General features: G+C 45.6%; 1 protein-coding gene across 3 annotated transcripts in view; it reads right to left on the bottom strand.

Annotated features, from left to right (window-relative positions):
- ATP2C2 (ATPase secretory pathway Ca2+ transporting 2) overlaps positions 1-21,687 on the bottom strand; it is a 319,016-nt gene that overhangs the window by 48,810 nt on the left and 248,519 nt on the right. For all 3 annotated transcript variants that reach the window (XM_085639286.1, XM_085639285.1, XM_085639284.1), the window contains 4 exons: positions 16,972-17,061; positions 12,948-13,049; positions 10,028-10,184; positions 7,673-7,843 (listed from right to left, as the gene is read on the bottom strand). In XM_085639286.1, coding sequence (XP_085495412.1) covers positions 7,673-7,843; positions 10,028-10,184; positions 12,948-13,049; positions 16,972-17,061 — 520 coding nt within the window. The remainder of the gene's footprint in view (positions 1-7,672; positions 7,844-10,027; positions 10,185-12,947; positions 13,050-16,971; positions 17,062-21,687) is intronic.

The following is a 21,687-nucleotide window of genomic DNA, read 5'->3' as shown; positions in this document are numbered from 1 at the left end:
CATAGGCCATGGTAATACCCGCCTCCTCCTTTTCTCTCCCCTTACTCGAGTCTCTTTCCCCTCGTTTATTATCCCTCCTGCATGTCCCCATCCTCTGCCCTCACCGTCTCCCATCCAATCCTCTTTCTCCCCCTATTTCCTTCTCCTAAGTCCCGCCCACGTTTCCTCCTCCCTACCTCGCCACCCTCTTACCCCCCCCATCCCCTCTTTCTCTCTTTATATCGGCTCCTCCTCTTCTTCCTGGAGCCCCTCTTCTTGTCCCGTGTTGCCTTGCCCCCCATGCTACCCCTCTGCTGGCTTGGGGGCGGGGCCCCGTCGGCTCTAGTTTCTGGGCTGATCATGGCTGAAAGCGGACACCCCTCTGGGTTTTACTTGTGATGAAGTTTGAGTCAGTTGGGCGCACACTGCGCCTTGTGTGTAAACACCCCAGGAAGCACGGGGGCTGCGGACAGACACACACCCTTCGCACCCCCCACGAGGCCCTGGCTTTTCAGAGCTGGGCACTGCCCGACCTCCCTGACTGGTCCTGGTAAGTTCCTCGGCGTGATCCCCAGTGCAGCATGGCATGGTGGCATCCGCGCCCATACATGCCAGTGCCGCATTTGTTCTCACCTCTGGTCGGTCTTACCTGTCTGCCCTCGTTGCGCTGACCTCTGCCTGCCCGGTCCTAACCTCTGCCCTGTCCTATATATGTCCCCACCTTTGAGGGTCCTCGCCTGGGGTGCGTCCTCTTACCGTGTGCCCACCTAAGACTGGCGTCACCTGTGTCCTTGCCTCTGCATGTCCCCACTTTTACCCTCGCGGTGCCCACTCCCAGGCTGCCGTCACCTTCGTGCTCTTACTGTTGCCATCTGTTCTGCCCTCTTGAGCTCTCACCTGCCTGTCCTCGCCTCTGTCTGACCTTGCCTCTCCCTATATCACTCACTTGTTTGCCTTCTCTCTGCCTACCTCTCACTTCCCTCAACCCTGCCCTAACCTCTTCCTCTCCTGCACACTTGTTTGGCTTCATTATGCCCACCTCTTAACTCCTCACATCTGCCCTGGTTCTGCCTGCCCTAGTCACTAACTGTCCTCAGCCTGCCCCCCTCACCTGTCTGCCCTCCTCACCTTTTGCTGTCTCTTTTGTCATTGCATCCAGGCATAATGATACAGCAAGTAACATGATACCTACAACAAGTTAGGACTATTGGCTTTGTCAATCGTTGTTAGTTGCATAAGATAAATTAGCAGTAACTGTGGCTTGTATATAATATTGAGAAAGCATCCACTTGAAGCCCTAGTGACACCACGACAATGTTACTGCTCCTGAGTTTCAAAAAGAGACAACAATATAATCATGCAGTGGCTGAACTCGACAGATTAAGAAATATATCCCAAATTATATAGAACAGTCGGTAGACGCATGCCTCTACAGTGTTCTCTTATATTTTGAAACCAGAATTGGTCAAGTTCGTATCCTTTCAATGTTCCCTTTTCAAACAATCATTATCAACGCCAAGTCTGGCCCTGGCACGGTAGTGCGATTTTTGTTTAGTATTAATAAAATTTGACACTTCAGGCAGCAGTTTCAGCAGAGAGGACAAATAAGGACTAGGCATGGGATCCAAATACTAATCATGCATATTAGTCTGGGCCACTGGCATTTTGCGATGCTGCAGCGTTTTCCTCATATTTATGGATTTGCCAAACTTCCCAAATAATGCTCGCATAATAAATCTCGCTTTTGAGAGTGATTAAGCTATTGACATTGTAAATAACAATGCCGTTTCTTTAAATGTTTTAAAAACAAACAAAAACAAACATTTACAATGCAACGGTCTCGGCATTGTTAAAGTTAGAGCTATTGGCATTGCTCATGACAATGCCGTTTCTTTAAATGTTTTAAAGACAAAAACATAAACAAAAACAATGTCAAGAGCAATGCCAATAGCTCTAACTTTACCAATGCCGAGACCATTGCATTGTAAATGCTTGTTTGAACTTGGTTCTCCGTGGCCTTTGACCGCGTGAGCTACGAGAGGAATCGACTCCGCCGCAGGTGGAGAGTTCGACCTTAGCTGGGGGCGCTCATCAGTCCAAGCAAAGACGGCCTCAGGAGTGTTGAAAAAGAAGGACTTGGAGTTGTATATCACACATATCCTGGCTGTATATATCAGCATATATTGCACATTTAACTCTCGAAGCCTACGCTTCGCCACAGTGAAGGATTGGTGGTGTTGGACCCGGCGTGTGTAATCCGGAAACACCATGATGGATCGGGATTCGAGTCGGAAACAGTCTTTATGTGTCCTGGCAAATCGCAGAATTGCATCTCTGTCAGCGTAGTGCAGGATTTTGGTAATGACCGGCCTGGGAGCCATGCCCGGGGGAGGTTTTTGTGTCAGAGCCCTATGGGCGCGCTCCACCACGAAGGTTAAAGAGAGGCGATCCTTCGGTATGAGGTCCATAAGCCACTTAGTGATAAAGCCAGTCATTGAAACACCTTCACAGCCCTCTGGGAGGCCCACGAAGCGTAGGTTATTTCATCTTGCTCGGCCCTACGCATCTTCCACTCTAGAAGCCAGTTCCTGTGACAACACTGTGAGCTTGTTCACCTTTTTTTGGAGGGTGGACACCGTATCTTCTACCATCGAGACTCTTGTTTCTGCCTCCGTGATTCGATCGACAGCCTTGCGGAGGTCTTGGCATAGAAATGAAACCTTGGACCCAACCGCTCCGATCTTGGCGTCCAGCGTGTCCCGGGCATTGTTGATCGCCGCCAGGAGAGTCGCATTATTTGGAGCTGAGCAGTTCCCCTCTCTGCCCGCAGGCGTTGTAAATTGGTCAATAGTGCCCTGCTTGGGGCCGGCCCACCGTGGCCTGTCCTTGCCCATCATGAGAGGCTGCCTGGGGTGTCATGGCCGCACAGGGGAGAGAGGCCTGCAACAGGGGACCAGGCAAGCGCCCCGGCATGGGCAGCCCTGGTGTGGGAAGGGATTTAGTAGAATCCAGGTGTGTGAAGGCCAGGGTCATGAAGCCACACCGACGATATGTAGAGACCCTCTGGTCCAAGAGAATGCAGCAAACACAACAGCCGCGCCTCGGCTCCTCGGGCCGCGAGGCCAGTCCCCGGAGAGCCCCACCCCTCTTCAACAAGGACTGCAACAGGAGCAGCCGGCTTTTATTTGATGTGGGCGATCAAGATGGTATAAAGGATAGTAACCCAATCGCGGGACCCCCTCTGGCTACCATCAGCCAGATGAGGTAACAAGCGGGGCCCCAGGCAGGTTGTCGCCCCCCCCCTGCAGTCACAACGCACTCCGGGCCCCCAACAGGGCGAACAGAGCCCTATTCCCCAGAATCATCAAGGCAAGGCAGTCCAGCCAGTATATCAGATCCCCCAGGGACATCGGGGGTCTCAGCTCATCCCACACAGCAACACAGTGTCGCTGTAGACAAGGGGAGAGAGCGCCAGCAGCATTAAGAAGTGTGGGTGTAGATACTGGCCCAGCGCTCACCTCCCGAGGCCACGATCCTGCCCTAGCGTCGTCCGATCTGGCACCGGCGCCGGCTGCAGCCCATCTCCCCGCTCACTAAGCGAGCCCGGCCGGCCCCAGCGGCATGGATTGGGTGCCGACAGGACCACGACGACTCAAGCGGTCCCACGGCAAGGGGAATTCAGGCGTCAGTCCTGAGCCGGCACAGCCGCACTCCCGGTAAGGCGCATGAGGAAGGTGGAGGGGTGACGGCACTTCTGCCCCGGATCCGTATCCGCTGCGGCACTCTTCTCGAGGGGCTCAAATCATCAGGCAGCACTTCCTCACCGTCGTCTCCACCGTCCTTGATCGGGACCCAGCCCCGAACACTGCAATGTCGACTTCGGCCAGGGTGCCAAGGGAGGACCCGGCCCACAACACACCAGAGCGTCTTCGCCGGGAAAACCACCGCTACAGCCCGGCCGCACCAGGTATGGAAGGGTCCACACACTCCTTGCAGTGTTGGTGTCCGCCGCGCCAATTATTTTCTCCACTGGGCAGGATAAGTGCAGGATTCTGGCCGGATTATGGCATGGGTGTACGGAGCCCGATCAGGCTGCGTCCGCCATGATGGCTCACCAAGCCACGCCCCGAGGTTGTCATCTTTGACAGTATTAAAAGCTGAAGAAAGGTTAAGGAGGATCAGAAGGCAGGCTGCATTCCGATCTAGCGTTCTTAGAACATCATCATCTACTATTTGAGTATTGTGATGACTGGATCTGCTTGACTGCTGTTGGGGTTTGAGCCAAGGAATGTGGCACAAAAAGTACTCTACTAAAACTCAGATCTTTCCATCGGCTCCTAAGAAAAGTCTAAATAACCATTTTCCTATTCAATACGTACTGGCATTCTTCACTAAAAGATTGAACTCCTGCACAAGTTGTTAAAAGGAATGGTTTATTGCCAAATCTTTGCTTTGTTTGCAAAGTTTTGAAAATATTACATTTCTCCAAATTTCAAGCATTGCAGGCGAAACCTATACAAATATTGTAAATCAAGCTCACGTAGCTGTGCCTCTAGGACTCCTGGTCAGATCGTTATAAGCCTTTTTCAACTCAATGTGCCTTATAGGAAGTCCAATAGGGCTCCACTAAGCCCTTAGGCCTTTATCACAGAAAACAAAAATCAGAGTCCACTAAGCCTACTCTCTAAAATCTACGTGACAAACTTTGAGAGTGAGAATAATCTTCATGTCTCTGGCGGGGGAAACCCTGACCTACCTATGAACGTGCTTCGAAAGCCAGCTCTTCGTGTTAAGTCCTCGGTGCACACATATGGTGTGATCTTCAGGCCATGAATTCAAATCTTGGCAAAGCCATTTGCCAATTTGGCACTTCATCCTTAGTCGACAAAAAAAAAAAAAGGAGTATCACTAGGTAGGGTAATAGTAGGACCTGTTTTTTTACAGCCATTAGAAGTGGCACACACTGTGTTACTATTCACTACTGTAAGGAAATAGGCTTTTTGCAGGTTCCCCCACACACTCTTTGCCCCTATTTTGACTACTAGCTGCTGGGTTTTTTTTACTCTTAGAGTGCACCAAGGCCTGCTAACCAGACCTCAATGCCAATGTTCTTACCCATCAAAGGTATATGTGGAATTGGCTATCCCCAACTGGCAAGCACTGACTTACTTATAAGTCCCTGGTATTTGGTATACAGTGTACCAAGGGCATGTAAGTGAGAGTGCCCACCCAGGGCTGCAGCACTGATTGGGCCACCCCGTGTGTGGCAAAGTAAATAATGGCTCCCAGCCTGCCACTGCAGACGGGAAGTGCAGTTGTCACACTGCCAGTTCCATTAATGACAAAGCCACCCTTTCCCGTAACAATATATGCACGTCTCCCCTAAGGAAGACCTATAGAACCCTAAGGCAAGGAGCTGTATATTATTAACTGGAACATGTATGTTTATTTCTGTCCTTGCAGCAAAACCCCTCAAATCGGTGTTTTGCTGTGGAAACAATAGTAGACCCATTGCTGGCACCCCAGCCTGACTAGCTTCTGAATGGAAATACCTAAATGAGTGCTGCAAGTTATCAAATTATTTGTGGCACTAAACCATACCTGATGCCCAGGTCGACTTTATTCTCACTATTAAAGTAAACCAACTTTTAGAAAGTTGCTACTCTGACCAAGCTGGTCCAGCGGCCTCACACTGGCCCTGGCCCACAGACAGCTTTCTGCCCAGCTGGGAAATCATGTGAACGACTCCCAGGTTCGAAACAAAATAAAAGCCCGCTGCGGGGAAAGGTGTCACCTCCCCCTTGCAGGAAGCCACTCGGGCTGTTAGTCCAAAAGGCGAGCTTCAAATGCAAAGCCACCTTTGGTGGGCAAATGGTGATAACACTTGTGAGGGGCTGCACCTTGTGTACGTATATAGACTAGAGACAGCACCAGAAAGGGAAGACCAGTCCCAAAACTGGCTTTCCTGTGGGTGTGTAGTCCCCAGGTTGCCAAACCTCTAGCTTGGGCTACCAAGATCCTCTCAGTCAAGGAAAGGGGCAGGCATCTAGAGAGTGGGCACCAAGAGAGAGGGAACCTGGTAGTCAATTGGCTAGTCACCACATGGTCCTCTCGGGGTCCTTTCTCGGGTGAAATATGGCACCCCTGGCACCCTGAACCTCAGTTCATGCCAGAACTGGAACAAGTACAAAGAAGGACTGTCCTGCTGGCCCCGGATTGCACAAAGAGACTGCACCGTCTGCTGGACTGCACCTACTGCACTTTTGGGCTAGTGAAGTTATGACTGTGCCTGTGGCTCCTGGCTCTGGGAAATGTCTCTCCCCAGCCCCACACCGAAGCTGTGACTGCAGAGGTCAGTTGACTGGCCTCACTGGAACAGCACCAGGGACACTAAATCTGAAAAAGCTCAAACAGATTGGTTGGTAGCCACTTCGGAGGAATTGCCGCTGACTGCTGCTGGGTGCCCCAGGACACTAAGGACACTCCTGGCTCCAGCAGAGTCGGGTGCACCTTTTGGCTGTTGAGGATCAAAGTCCAGATTGGTTACTCAAAAGGTAACACTAACCCCACTAAAGTATCTTTTTAGGACTGCGGTGTACGGAGACCAGTCGGCCAGCCTCAGTTGGCATTCCAGGGTCTCAAAAAGGACTTTGAGGGGCCCTGACTTCTGTGACCAAAGTCGCCCCACATGACTGACCAAGCAATCACCACAAAGGCACCACTGTCAACCACACCATAACTGGAGCATGCTTGAGTTATCTGTTCCTCCTGTATCCTCAGCATCAGGACCACTCCATTTAAGCCTATAGCGGTTGTGCCATAATGTTTGGAACTGGACTGGGAAATGCTCTGATGGCCAGGTGACTGTCAAAATCTACCACATTGGCCCCGTAGACCATCTACCTGTTGGATTTGATCATCCAAGCCAGGCTGCAGTAGCCGATCTAACTTTTACAAACTTTTCCAAAGTTTCAAAACATTTTGTTGACCAATGCTTGTTTGAGATTTAAATAAGAAGTGATAAAACCTTTAAAAATCTGTATCTATGGAACCTTCCAGGGGATGTTGCTCACCAAGGACTCTAAAAAATTATAAAAACATAGTTTACTTTTATACATTGGGGTTGTGTTTCTTTCTTGTTGTTTGGTTTTATTTTGTTGTTTAGTACTGTTAAATGCTTCACACTAAATTTCTTTGTTCAAATCTTGCTGCTCAAAAGCCATAGCTACCCAGTGTTGAGCTTAAGGTTGTTCAAACGAGCCTGACTACACCAAAGACTGTTTTTGCAAGTGCATTCCACTGTAAGGCTCTGCAGTCACAGCATATATTACACCAAAATCCTCACAACTACATAAAGGCATTTTTTAGGACAGCTAATTCCCTTCCATCTGAGCAGCCATATTGCTGTGCTGCAGGATTCATCCTTCCAATTCTTGAAAGGATGCTTGTTCCTCCCCAAAAGCTCCGGACCTCTAAAAATGCCCTGCCTCTCTTTCTATACCCTGAGATCTCAACCAACTGCACAAACACTCACTGGAGTATTCCTGACATGTTTTGCTCATCAGTTCACCGACCGGTTTATCTGTGGTATTCCAATCCATAAACTCCCCTTTCTCTATAAGGTATGGTGTGCATGTAAACATTTAAACAAACAACAAACACAACAAAATTAGAAAAGGCATTATTCTCCTACCGATTGCTACTGCGGTTTCCAACGCATCCCCGGTGATCATTTTCATGGATACACCAGATTCCAGAAGAATCTGGACAGCTTCTTTCACTCCTGCCCTCGGAGGGTCAATGATTCCAACCAGGCCTAAGAACATCAGTTTCCCCAACTCTGGTCCTGATGCAAGTGCAAGTACTGGAGAAAAAAGGCAACAAACAAAGGCTAGCAGTTTCTATATATACATCACACATGTGACCATTAAGGTTAAACGCCTGATCATCTGATTACTGGGAGGTTATAAGCAATCACAATCCATTAGGAGGTGACAAAAGTATATGGGGCAATGTTCAGGCAGTAAGAATTTCACATGTTGTTCTTACAGGATCTCATTATTGAGGTGCAAACCTTACTTGACCAATAGAGTTGGTGGCTCACTGACACGGGGAAGAATACCCGTAATTTGGATCATCATTAATACAGGAAAGCAACATGGCTGATGCTCCTATTTGTGTGGTTGGAGGCACACATGCCAAGTAGATGCACACTTAGAGTAAAACATTCATTGTGTAGCTTTACAACCACCCTTTGAAATTAGAGCATGGTCAAACTATATGGTGCCCTATTTCTTTGTTTTATATGTCACTAACCGTGTGTGGCATGCTGCCACTTCAGTCTGGCTATTAATTCATAAATTAAACAATTAGATTAACAAACAGAGATGCAATAGGAACATTATTTTAGTGTATGATCAGACATTCACAGGCCTAAGGCGTTTGGAAATAGATTATGGATGGAAATGGAATGGACTATTGTGCCAAACTACTACATCTTCTAAACCGGATCCAGAGCTACTTAATGGCGAGTGAAGGCTATGATAACAGTGCCATGTACAGATATTTCCAAAAACCTGTTTGCAGTCCCAAAGACTATTTCACAGATGAGAACATTGTGCCAATGTGATTGGTGAGTGTAGTAAAGAGTGAGAGGGGAGTCTAAATCACATTGTATATAACATTTAGTACTGAAAGTAAACACGGTCAAAAGCCAACAGTGGAATTTAAGGGTAGTTTGTGTGTGGTACAGTTTATTCATGTTCAGGCATGACCCTGCCATATGTTTATGTTCTCTCTGAACCCATATTAGAGCTTTTCATGGAGGACTACATAGATAATGCACCCAAAGTCCTGCTACGTCACAATTAGGGTTCTGGTTAGCCTCACTTTGTTACAGGTTTGCAGGCGAGGGAGCATCAACATTTTTGGCCATTGAACGCTGGGAATGAATCCCTTTAGCATCATTTATCCGGAGTTCAAAGAATAGGACAAGTGAAACATTACTCTCATGAAATTTACTTTCTGGGCAGGGCATGATGTCCCTTCCCACGATACAGGGTAAGTAAACACTGCATCTTTTTTGTTGCATCACCAAGCACCATTATCTCCGTTTTAGCTCTGGTAAGGTAATAAGGTAGCAATACTATTTATTTTTCAAAAAAAGATGTAATCCCAATATTTGATGTTCCACAGGGCTCCAGATCCACTCTCTTCTAGAGGCAATGAATGGATGCAAAATAAAATGCTTGAATGACGGCTCAAGAATTAGATAGCAGCGCGAGTTACTCCCAGAGGGTCAGCGAGCGTCAGGTAGCTCGCGATCGACCGGTTGGAGACCCCTGCTCTAGATGTTTGGATATCTTTGCATGTTTTGCATTAGTATGGAATTGCAATAGATTGGAATACACACTACTGGTACTTTTTTTTCTCTAAATCAACTTACACTAACCAGGTTCTAAAGTAATGGCTCTGCTTTGTGTATGTTTAGCTGTGGTAACCCTGCAGCTCGCTTGCTGCCATGACATGCAGATGTTGCTGCTGCATGCTGTATCTTTGTTGTCTCATGTTACTTTAACCGCTGCCTCATCACAACCCAGCAATACAACCCAACTCTTGCAAATCTGCCCCTCCAGGTCTATATGTCTGAACAGCAGCTCATTTCTGCCTCCCAAACATTATCATGTGCTTAGTGCTAGTGAAGATATCATGTCTGCTCCCAAGAGTGAACTTGCAATACGTACATGAAGTCACCTTGTAAGCCCCTTTTGCTTGCTTGATGGGACAGACTGTCTAAATTGGACTCATCTTCCATTATGGACAGAAATGAAGAATGATTCAGAATTTCCCTGTTTGGGTTTATATGTCTATTATATTACAAGGTCTCCACCATGAACCATATTAACACCCTACTCTGTTGCATTACTGCATGAGGACCCGCAGCAATCAAGGACACTTGATGAAGCAACTTGGCAGTGTACAACTCAAAATAGACAACTGTCATGATGAACAGCATTGTCATGTACCAACAGCACCATCAACCCCTTACCTCTTAATCCCAGGGAACCCATGTGCTTCTCTTCTTGCAAGTAGGTGGCGATTTGCTGGGGCGTAATTGGCACGGGAATTCCGCCATTGTTGTAGGTAGTGCAATACTGGATAACTTCTTCGAATGCCCCCTTCATGAAGTAGATTTCTTCAAAGCTCTGAAAGATCAAAAACTAAATCGTACAGCAATGTCAGAACTCTAAAAATACTTTCTGTATTAATCCTTGAAGAACTCAGCCAACTCTGGGCATGATTTCACTAGTATGGGCATTATTTCACTATTATAGACATCATTCCACTGTTATTATGTGGTAGCATGCACCTTAACAAAGAAGGGATTTATGGAGCTGTGAGTTTACAATCACCTTTTAAGGATCTATTTAAAGGCAAGGTGGTACTAAGCGCTCATTTTCAGGGATCTCCATAGTCTAACATTGACCTTCATGTTAACATTCGCACTTGAGACCCTCAATGCTTTAAGTGCTAAAGACTGGTAACATGTCAAAGGTGAAGATTTACCAGATCGCTGCAGTGACAGGCAGAGGAGGGGGGGGGGGGGGCAACAAAGCAACATGTGGGCACCTGAAAAATACAGGAATACTGTGCCCCAGCACTTAGGTAGGTGAGAGTCAAATATCATGCCTCTGAAGCTGTAGCATAAGTTTTAATGGCCTTGTATGGGATCATATTGGGTAATTTACATAGTGCTCACCTAAGTACGAGATTAACAAAGCACTGTACAAGCAAGGTGAGCATGATGGCTGCAGAGAACAAATTAGGAGGCACTGGTACGGTAGTGGATTTGACCAGAAGACAGTTAGTGGGAAGGATGTCACGCAGGAGTGATTCTTAATTGCTCGTTGAAATGATGGGTGCTAATCTTTCTAAAATTGAAGGTAGATGGAGCAAGCCAATAAGAGGAAGATGTCTCAGTTTCAGAGCACAATCTGAGAAGGCTTGCATCTGGCCTTTTTCTTTCTTGCAGTTTTGAAGCTCGAGTCTGCCACTTCTTTTATTGTTGCACAGTCTGTACTGATTGCCCTTCTTTCTGCCAGGTAGCTGGTGAGCTTTCTGTCAGCTTTATGGGAGAGAAAATATGTTGATGCTGGATTGAATGGGAAGTTAGTCCAGTTCTAGCAAGGCAGGGTTGATGTGATAACATTAGGTGGGTGGCTGTGTGTAGGGCATGGTGTATCCTGGCAAAGAATGTGTTCCCACTATTTAGGTGGTAAAGGATGATGGCATGAAATGGAGCTCAGAGGTATTATTTATTACTTGGCAGAGCAAGAAATCTAATGTCATGCAGTCTGTGGCTTTTTTATGATAATGTGCTTGAGTGACCAGTTGAAGTGAATGTTCTAGTGGAGGGAATTCATGCCATTTGGAAGCCGATATGAGGCATGCTTGTGAAGTCTCACCTAACTATGGCAGCGCCATACATTATAATGCCAAAAATTGCTGGTCTTCCTGTCCACCAGCTCACAAGAGAGCAGAAATTTCAAAAGGAAGCTGCCGCTTGATTTTAGAGCTACAAAATCAAATCTATAAGGCGTCATCCCATCTAAGGAACCTCGACTATCTTCCTGCAGAAAAAGAAACCTCACGTCCCCTACAAATTCCTGGATTAATCCACACCTTTGTAGCTTCAGACAAGATACACAAATGCACAACTAACTAAAGCAAACAACTACTCACAACTAAGATGAGAATCAAGAGCAGAGGCAATGGGTACTTTGACTGGTGACACCTCGCCTTTTGGAACATCTTGCCTCAAGACATCCACAATGCTCCATCTTTCATGATCTTCGAACACAAACTCAAAAGGCATCTATTTCAACAGTAGCTTATAAGTCAGAAACTAAAACCTCCACACCACTAGCTGCTAGACAGCCATTCTATGGTCCCCCTGTACCGGTGAATACCAGTCTCATCCCGTTACCTCCCCTCCATGCCCCACATCCTTGTAACCTCTTCCTCAATGGATGCTCTTGAGCCAGGATGCCATTGCTCATGCATTACTTAATGGAATGTTGTTTCTTGCTCATTTGTAACTGCTGGCTGTACACTTGAAACTGCAAATGGTTGGGTTCTTTCTGTGAACAACATACTTGTTCTTGCTGCATTTGTAAACTCCGTTCCTACACCAGGACCCGCACATAACACAATAAATGTAACTTGATTTCCACGCACCCTCAACCCTAAATGACACCGTTCTGTAGCAGATAAAAGCAATTGAGTTGTGCAGTGTGTGCTATACAACCAATTGAAGAATTTGTGGTGGAGGACATTTTGATGGAATTGGGAAAAGCATGGTCTGGAGTTGATCCACATATTTAGAATTAGTTGGTGTTATCTCCTGAAAAGCCATTACCACTAAAAGGAAGCAAGGGCTGCGGAAGCAAGGGCTGCGGAAGCAGAGCCCCAACAATGAACCTTTATTATTTGGGACAGAGAGAAATGGAAATGTTTGTGTATCTGCCTGGTAGAATGTGTGATTACTTGCCCCCTATGTATTCCACAAATGAAGAACCACAGGTGGCCCATTTACACATGTATTGTCTTTACGCCTCCGGCAAGCAGGTTGGCCTATAGAAATGGCCTTGCTAGCAACAATATCATCCTATGTTTTGAGGGCAGATAAGGACTTTAAGCCACATGCAATCTGCCCTTAACTAATTCAGTCTCTCAATTTATCTTGGCCCTACCCTAGAATTACTGTCTTATTTTAATGAATTCCATGTCTGATTCTCCCTCCACTAATCATGTTGGAGGATTGCCCGATGCATTTGCCCTCTTTCCCATAATAATGCCCTTATGTTCTTCCTGAATCTCTTCTGACAATCCTTTTCCTAGGACAACTTGCTCTGCTTGATAATCAGGTACATCTGTATTAAGAACACTTTTATTTTTACTACATTTACCTCATTTCGCGGTACACATTTCACTGCCATCCACTTTTGTTCCGAGCTGAATGGAATCTCTTTCCGCCTTACGTAAAAGTTGCTTCTGTTCTCCAGACCCATCTGCAACACAACCATATCCATGAATAAGCTGGAAAAGTCACCATGATCAAGGCAGACAGTTACAAGACTACTTCATTTTACCACCTTAGAACTGGCAAGATTGTTTATCCTGTTACATTAACTGACCCGTACATAAAATAGAGTTATTTTTATTGCATTTTCTAAAAATGTGATTTGAGTAGTTCTAAAAGCAAAATTAACTCCTGATTTTGGACTGAGTCTACCAGCACAGCACACTTTAAAGCTAGTCTAGGAATTCAAGCTTCTAGGTGTAGGCCTCTTGTCAATCACTGGAAAAGCTATGCCTTAGAAGGTTATAGCAGTATTTCAGATTGACCCAAAAGCATGAAGCAGTGATTCAATGTACAGTAGAAAGGGAGTGACTTTCTGTCCCAAGTGTAAGCTTGAATATTAAGAAAAACTGTTTTGACCACTGAGCCTTAAGGATGGATGTTCAGGCCATGGGATTGTGCACAAGTCCCAAGGGGATGACTGTTGTAAGGGTAAGAAAGTCCAGGGGGCCGTAGAGTAGGTTACAGGAGTAAGATTTATTATGTCTTCGTTACAGGATATCAACATGGTAAAAAGTAGATGGGGAGTTTAGTCCCACCAGGAGCAGCCTCCTTGCTGCTCAGCCCATACACTCCGACTGACACTCTCTCAATCACACCAGGCACTCCAGCATTCCACAACATCACATCCATCTTGGCTGAGCAGCAGTGAACAGGTAACTAAGGGAAACGGTGCATAGTAACAATTCAAGTAACAACACATCTCCTTCCCTTATGGAAAACAATTAACAATATAAAACAATGTACAGCGGAAATACACATCATACAATATCATAAGCACAAGAGAAGGACGTACTGGTTAAAACTAAATAATGGCACACCTGATTAACACATCATTAAAGCCACTTCTGAGGGCTAAACTGGTCTTAAATGCCCACTACGAAGTCATATCATAAAAGAGGGCCTTTAACAACCTATAAAGTTCAAAGTACAAGGGGTATAAAGCTATTAAAACATTCCAAATACTGAGGGTGGCATTACAAGATGTAACCCACTGAGGTTAGAATGTTATACATTAAATAGGGAGCCAAAATAAACCAAACGTTATAGTTTTGAAGCTGAGGGTCTGTAGCAGCCATTATTGGCCCTCTGCCACTCCATGGACTTCAGTAGAGCTGCCAATGATAAATGTTGTAGACTTGTAAAGCGCACAGCTGCCCCAGCAATGCGGCGTCCCTGCGCTGTAGACCGCTGGGGAACCCGTCCTGGCTATCCCTGTGATATGGTCCCTTTCTGGGTATCTCCAAGGTGAAACCAGGCATCCCTGGCGTCTGTGGGGGGCCGTTGTAGAGATGAGGCAAGCTTAATGCCCAGAGTTGCCGAGTGTGTTCCTGGTTAGAGTAGGTACCGAGGCGAGAATTATCGAGTCCGTTTTGACCCTGGTCCACGACCCTGCCGCGTCAGGAATTGAACCCTGGTCCCTGGCCGATTCTCTGCTTACGGGTCTGCCACCTCTAACCGGTGAGCCACACCTCTCCACAATCCAATTTTCAAATTAATGGTAGCTAGCTGTCCCCACTGTCTATTTTTCAAGCTGCTCAAGACTGTCAGCTATCATTTTTCCAATTTGATCTTTGTCCAATCTGCCCTTTTCGAAGAGTAGTGTAGTACTTGTGAAAAACATGTTTCATGTTCAGTGACACAGATAGTTGTTGCTCCTCAAAAAGTGGGATATGGTTCATATGCAAGTGTTTATCCTCCACACGTCCCTGGGGTTACAAACACAAATATGGTACTATGTTATTGCGGAAACTGAATTTGCTTTGACATCTCCCATTTTTAACAATTGGAAGCCTTGTGTTTCCCATCACTGCTCATTTCACAACTTTGCTTGCTCTATTGCATAAGGGTGTAACCTCTTACTAAGCAAATGTAGCAAGAAGGCAGCAAGGAAAAAGTGTGTTTGAGGTAAGTGGGGATGCATGGATATCAACTAGAACAAGCATTGGCATAGCTAATAGGTCTTGCCTTTGGGACCTTATAAGTGTTTAGCCATGCAACAGTTAATGTTGTTGCAGTAAGGATATTGTGCTGGATAACTAAATACTTATAAGGTCCCAAAGGCGAGACCTATTGGCTATGCCAATGCCTGTTTATGTCTGGGCGGGCAAGTTTTTTGTTGTGATTTCCTTGATAGTATCACAAACATTGCCTGCAGCAAGCTCAAATATACGAAGCATTCTTTAACGTGCAAAATACTTATACAGTGTGTCTTTACAAGCTAAAAACTGCCTCCGTTTGCGAGCATGGATCTTTTTTTAGTTGTCTCATTGAATAATGGCGGCCACTTTTGTTTTGGTACCCTGGTCTAATTTGTTGCCCCAGTCCGGTCCAGTTAGAAACCATCCTGAACCCATGCAGAACACACTAACAGCCTAAATGGAATGATGAGCAACTGACCCAAGACTCACCACATTGCACCTCGAATTGAGGAAATCCCTGAAATGATGGTTAAACATCAAAGCACTAAATGAGACCCCTCAACCAAATGATACCTCCTCCCTAGGTCAGAACCTCACTTGTGGGGGTCTGTCAGCGTTATAAAAAATAAAATAAATAGTATAATTTATTTAAAGTTTATATTGCCCAACTCTTACTAGATGTGCAGAAAAAGATTAACTGGGACTGTGAACTTGTTAAAGAAAGAGGAGTCCGTGTGACATTTGATAATGGCCCTGTTATAAAGGAATAATTTCCCCTGTGCTGGTGTAACTCGTGAGTGCTTCCGGGAAAACTAGAGCTGCACGTGGCAGCAAAGAGAGGCTATTACTGAGAGCGGCGGTCTGGAGGTGTCCGTGTTGTGCATCTGTCTGTCCAGCCGGCTGCACTGGATAAGTTAATTATACCAAGAACACAGAGGATGATACATCATTGCCAACAGAATTAACGAAGTTAAAGGAGACTGAAGGTCATGTAGACAGGCTGTGCCTGCGCATGGGATGTCGAATTTAATGTGTAAATGGCACAAATACATTAGTCTAATTCGCGGGCTCCTCTGCGCGTGGCATCCTTGGGAAAGAGAACTATTATATCAGTAAGTGCCCATCGCGGGGGGAGGGATTCCACGGAACCCAGCGGCTGCATTGGAGGGTTCCACTGCTAGTTGGCTCAATGCTCAACCAGAGAAAGAGCAAGAAACGCGAGTGGCGCGGGCACGAAAAGTGAAAGTAGGCTGTGCGCGCAAGTGAAAGGGATCGCGGCTGGCTGTACACACTGCAAAGTTGCCGGCTGCGTGCTTACGCAAGCGCTAGGCCAGCCAGCAGCACTTTGAAAACTCATCTACAAAAGTCTCTCTGAGCAGCGCATGCGCGATGACTCAGCGAGACCTAAAAAGCGAGAAGTAGCTGCTGCTGCTGTTTGATTGTTCTAAGGTACCTCTGGTGCTAACCTTGTTACCCCTGAACCAAGGGGTCATGGAGGCAGGAGCTGTGAGCTTTGTTTACTTTCTATAATTTACCCTGCTTGCTCTTACGGCTAAGGGTGGGAAAAGTGATCACTCCTGTGGTGTTCTCAAAAGTGAAATGTTGTGATTCCACTTTCACTACACCTGGAACTTTAGTGATTCAAATACATGTCAAAGTGTGCCTATGTCTCTGCAATGCAGTGAGATCAATGCAATCTTGAGCATGTGTCATTGGGGATTCCATTTTCAAGATGTTGTGATGTTTACTAATTACTTACTGTAACCCTGTTTTCCATTAAACTCGGAGATGGAACACCTAACATAATATGTCCTAATTCTTCTCGTCGGAAAATGGCTATATTTGCAAATCACATACAGTACATAGACTAGTTCACAAACGTAGAAACCCACAAATGAAAAAGGAAATATTTGTCTAGTAGATTCCTACCTTCATAGCAAGAACGACCAGCGCTCCTTCTGTTGGCTGGCCCAGCAGGCCGTTATTTTCAATGATGGCATTGTTGGCAACACAGCCGGCCTGATGAGGACACAAACGGAATGCATTATTTTTAAGAGGTGCGAAGCCTGAAACAGTGGAACAACACGTATTGCTTGCCAACTTTAGTAACTCCCTGCACAGCTTTTTAACCTATCACAAGTAAAACATTTTAAATGGCAGAACCAATTAGGGCCTGATCTAGAGTTTGGCAAACAGATTACTTAGTCACAAACTTAACGAATATCCCATCCATCTTATTACAAGTGTATTATATCCTATGGCACTTTTAGTAAGGCAGAATAGGCATTCTTCATGTTTGTAATGGAGTAACCCATCTGCCAAACAATCCGGCCCTACGTTTTGCAACTGCTTCAGCCAACCCACCAAGAAATAGTTGAAGAAATGTGAAAACAATGTGCAGTAGGCAGAAAATAGAAAAGAGCCAGTGCTGTTTGGAGCAGCACTTCACAATAAAAATTAAAAAAAGGAAAATTAACCTAACTTGGTACTAGGCTTCAACTAATAAAATTCCTGTGATGGTTTCTCCTTTTTGGTACCTTTTACAGACTACCCTGCACCATACAGATCCTGAGTGTGCTAGGAGAAGACTATGCTGGAGTAGTCAAGATATCCACCATTAGTACATGTGTGTCTTTCAGGCTAATACTGAAGCTCAGATAGGTAAAAAGACAAAGGTTGTCTCTAACAGGATTTCTGACATTTTGCCGGACATTTCAAAAGCAATTTTGCACCATTTATTCAGATTATAAAATAGATTCAAATGTCAGACTCTTGTTGCTGCTATGAGGCGAGTTGCAGTATAGTTCCTTCCTCGCCCACAGCTATGTATCATATAAACGTGAAACCTCTTCTCCTGCATGTGTAAATACGGAATCAAGTCATGACTGAGTAAATACTACACAAAAACAGAAGGGTTTTAGGACAGGTCAACCACTGCCTCCTGAATAGTAAATAAACCTTACTTCGATTGGTAAAGACATGTGGTCGTGAGATGTGCCATATTTACACCAAGATTGTGACCTCCCTCACCCATAGCTCGCCTGCAGAGCTCCCCAAGAATATTCATAGACAAAGGCCTTTCCCTTATGAGTAATGTCGATTTCTAAATATTTGTTTAATTTGTGAATTGAATTTTAGTGTACGTCTTAGTTCTGGTAGATTCACAAAATCACTCAAGCATATTCATGGAAATCTATGATAATTCTAGATTTTCATGCAGTGTTCGACCTGGCATCCTTGGGATGGTTTTCTGCCAAACGTTTCGCATTCACTTCCTTACTTTGCTGAATTTGTTTTTGTTGGCATTAGGACTCTGTGCATTTTACCCTGCTAAGCAGTGCTAAGGTGCTTGCGCTCTCTCCTTTAAACATGCTAAAATTGGCCTTTACCTAATTGCCATATTCAATTTACTTTTCAATCCTAGTAAATGGTACTACTTGTTCCTAGGGCCTGTAAATTTAATGCAAATAGTGGGCCTGTAGCATTCATTGTAACACCCACTAAAGTAGCCTTTTAAAAATGTTTCCAGCCTGACCCTGCAGCCTGCAGTGCAGTTTTAAACTGCCATTTTGACCTGGCAAAATAAACCTTTTGCCAGGCCTGAACCTTCCTTTTTAAACCTATAAGCCACCCCTAAGGAAGGTACATTGCATGGTATTTAAAAAAGTAGGACATGCATGCTTTCGCTTCTTTTTTAAACCTTTAAGTCACCCCTAAGGTAGGCAGGTTGCATGGTATTTAAAAAAAGAACATGCATGCTTCCGCTTTACATGTCCTGACAGTGAAAATCTTGAAAAGTCCTTTATCACTGTTCTAAGGCCCATCTCTTCCATAGACTAACAATGAGTTACCTTATTACACTTAGTAAATGCTAATTTAGGATTGGGAGCAGAGAGACATGCTGTTTGCACTCAAATTAATTGCAATTTAATTTCCTCTTCAATGGTGAAGTCACATTTTAAGCAGTGCTTAATTTGTAAAATAATAAATGCAAGGGCCCTGACCAGGGGGCCACTGCAGCTTGCACCACCCATTGCCCCTCACATTGGTACCAAAACCACTGCTAACCATCTCTCTCACCTGCAAGTGCGACAGTTCAGATTATTCCAGGTCCCCAAAGCTAAAGGAATAGCTAGGGAGGCAGGTATTAGTAATTATTTCTGTAGATTGAATTCATAAACAACTTTAGTTCTGCTTCTCTCTAAATTAGATGAGCAACGCCACCATGTGGCACACTGTTGGAAGTGTGGTGTTCACAATTAAGTGCCTGTACCGGCTCAAATTAAGCACTGATTTTAAGTTACAATTTTAAAAATGCCACTTCTAGAATGCTGTCATTTTCTTTCCCAAACCAACTATGCCTTCGTGCCAGAGTCCTGAGTCACATTACTGTAAATGGCACTGCTGTTGGGGTTTGTATATTGGTTCCAGACAGTGGTACAATGGGGGCTTAGGCATGGACAGGATGGCTTCGGAGGGGCTGTATGTAGCCCCACTTGCACTTCAAAGCGCTTTGCTTACAGCACACAGAACGGAATCTGACTCTTAGGCCTGTCGTGCCTTTTGTCATCCTAGACAGTTTAGTACAAACTCAGGGGAAAGAGAAGAACTGGTCAGAACCAGTTTAGGGGCAGGTCAGGCAATATAGCCACACAAAGGCTGGCACTAGGTATAAGAGGACCTTCAGAACTACTCAGAGCACTCCTGGACCTGTGGAAGGTTTAGAAGGACTGCCCTGCTGCTTCAACGACTGCCTTGTTGTCTCAAGAAGGAAGATTGGCCTGGCTTGCTTTGATCTCAGGCTACCCATGGTACTCCAGACTCAGTTGACTGTGTGTGAGCTACAGGAACACAACAAGCTTCCAGAGGCCTCCATGCAACTGCCTGGCACCAACTGGGCCTGTCTAAGCCTGCTACTGGCCTCTGCGGGAGGGAGTCCTGATCCCCAAGAGGTGTCCCCTGTGTCCTGGACAGTTGGCTGGTATTAGTGAGAGCTATTCCCAAATAAAAAAGTGAAAGTCCTGAGGTTTGGGCTCTTTGCGACTAGGCCTATTTGCACCAGGACTCTGCTGCCCGTGACAACCGCCAACGCAAAGTTCCAGTGGGACCTTCTCTTCACCCTGATGACAATCATCCATGACAAATGGCAACCTGAGACCTGCACTTCGCACAGACAGCGACCGTCCAGAACAATCCACCTGTTCGTCACATAGAGATCTTTCTCCTCGTGGCCTCTTCCAATGCGAACGGACCACTTTGCACTGGACTTCATAAGTAACGCTTCCGTGGGATTAATTTTGTCCCTGTACCTGACCCACGCTCCATCAGCATGAACTTGTGACTTTCCCCTTGTCTTGCACTGACAGATAACCAAAAGTGGGGCTTTTTCAGCACCTTCACTGGTAACACCCATGCCCCCAGTTATTCTCTTAAATGTAGTACAATGGACATAGTGCCAGGATTTCTGTGGGTGTAAGTGCCATCTGCGAGCGCAAATGCCCACAGATCTTGAGTCTGTCAATTAGGATTTGTTTATATTGCAATCAGGTGCTTTGAGAAGGTTTATTTAAAAATTAAATACTCTTAACTCTACCCATTTAACATGATTTCATGAACAGAAGTCCTCTCTGCAACGGAGGAGAAAGTTCTGTATTGTGTGGGTGGGTCTTGCATTCTGACATTTTGTTCTTTTCTAATATTCAAAACATGTGGTACAGTATTCTTAAATACTGTTTAGGTAATTGTTTACCATAAAGCAATACTTCTATTGATGTAATCTGATATGCTTTTGAAGTCGCAGTAGCAAAAGTCACCATTGAGAATAAACCGTAGTACGTATGTCCTATAGATCTGAAACAATATGACACAATGACACCACTGGATGCATGAATTTGGGCTCTGATATGGATGAAAAATGAGGGTGATTTCCTCCTGATTCTTGGGCAAGTCATTTAAATCAAATGATGTAACTGCAATGTTGAGTAGACACAAACGTCATCAAGCATTAGGATTGTAAAACCACCCTGTATTATCAGCTTATTTCAGTACACAAAGGACTATACTACACATAATACCCCGGGGATGCAATGGGACTGTGCACCCACTTTTTGCATGCCCAGGGCCCTATGGTATCACAGAAGGTGCAGCACATGCTTGTGCGGCCCAGTCTGTAATACTGATACTGCTGGCACACATGTAGCACCACTGCTATCTTCAGAGAGCGTGCCCCCCATTTGCATGGAGGCGGGACCCCATGCAAGTGAGAACATCACTTTGCCTCTTCGCCCATGCTGTATTACGGATTCAGGTCCAGAGGCAAACATGTCCTTAGGAATTGCACTGATAGTGCGGTACAAAAAGGTGGCGCACTGTCCGTGTGTCCCTGAGGGCAGCCCTCTAGAGGGAGAATGGGGTGTCCCATGGACCCCCCCCCCACCCCAACACATCCTCTTGCAGGCAGGTGCAGTCACTCATTACACCAGCCTGCAGAGGGAGTTTTAACACCTACTTAAAGTACAGGCGGATTACAGCCTACACAGAGCGGGTTTGAAGCAGCCGCTCCGTATTTCGCTGAATACACTGCCCCCATTGCAGCACCAGTTTGCAGCTGGACGGGGGGGGCAGAGCATTCATTCTGATATGGCG

Source organism: Triturus cristatus, chromosome 12 (genome assembly GCF_964204655.1).
Source record: "Triturus cristatus chromosome 12, aTriCri1.1, whole genome shotgun sequence".
Classification (NCBI taxonomy): Eukaryota; Metazoa; Chordata; class Amphibia; order Caudata; family Salamandridae; genus Triturus; species Triturus cristatus.
This window is presented reverse-complemented; position numbering and strand designations above follow the sequence as displayed.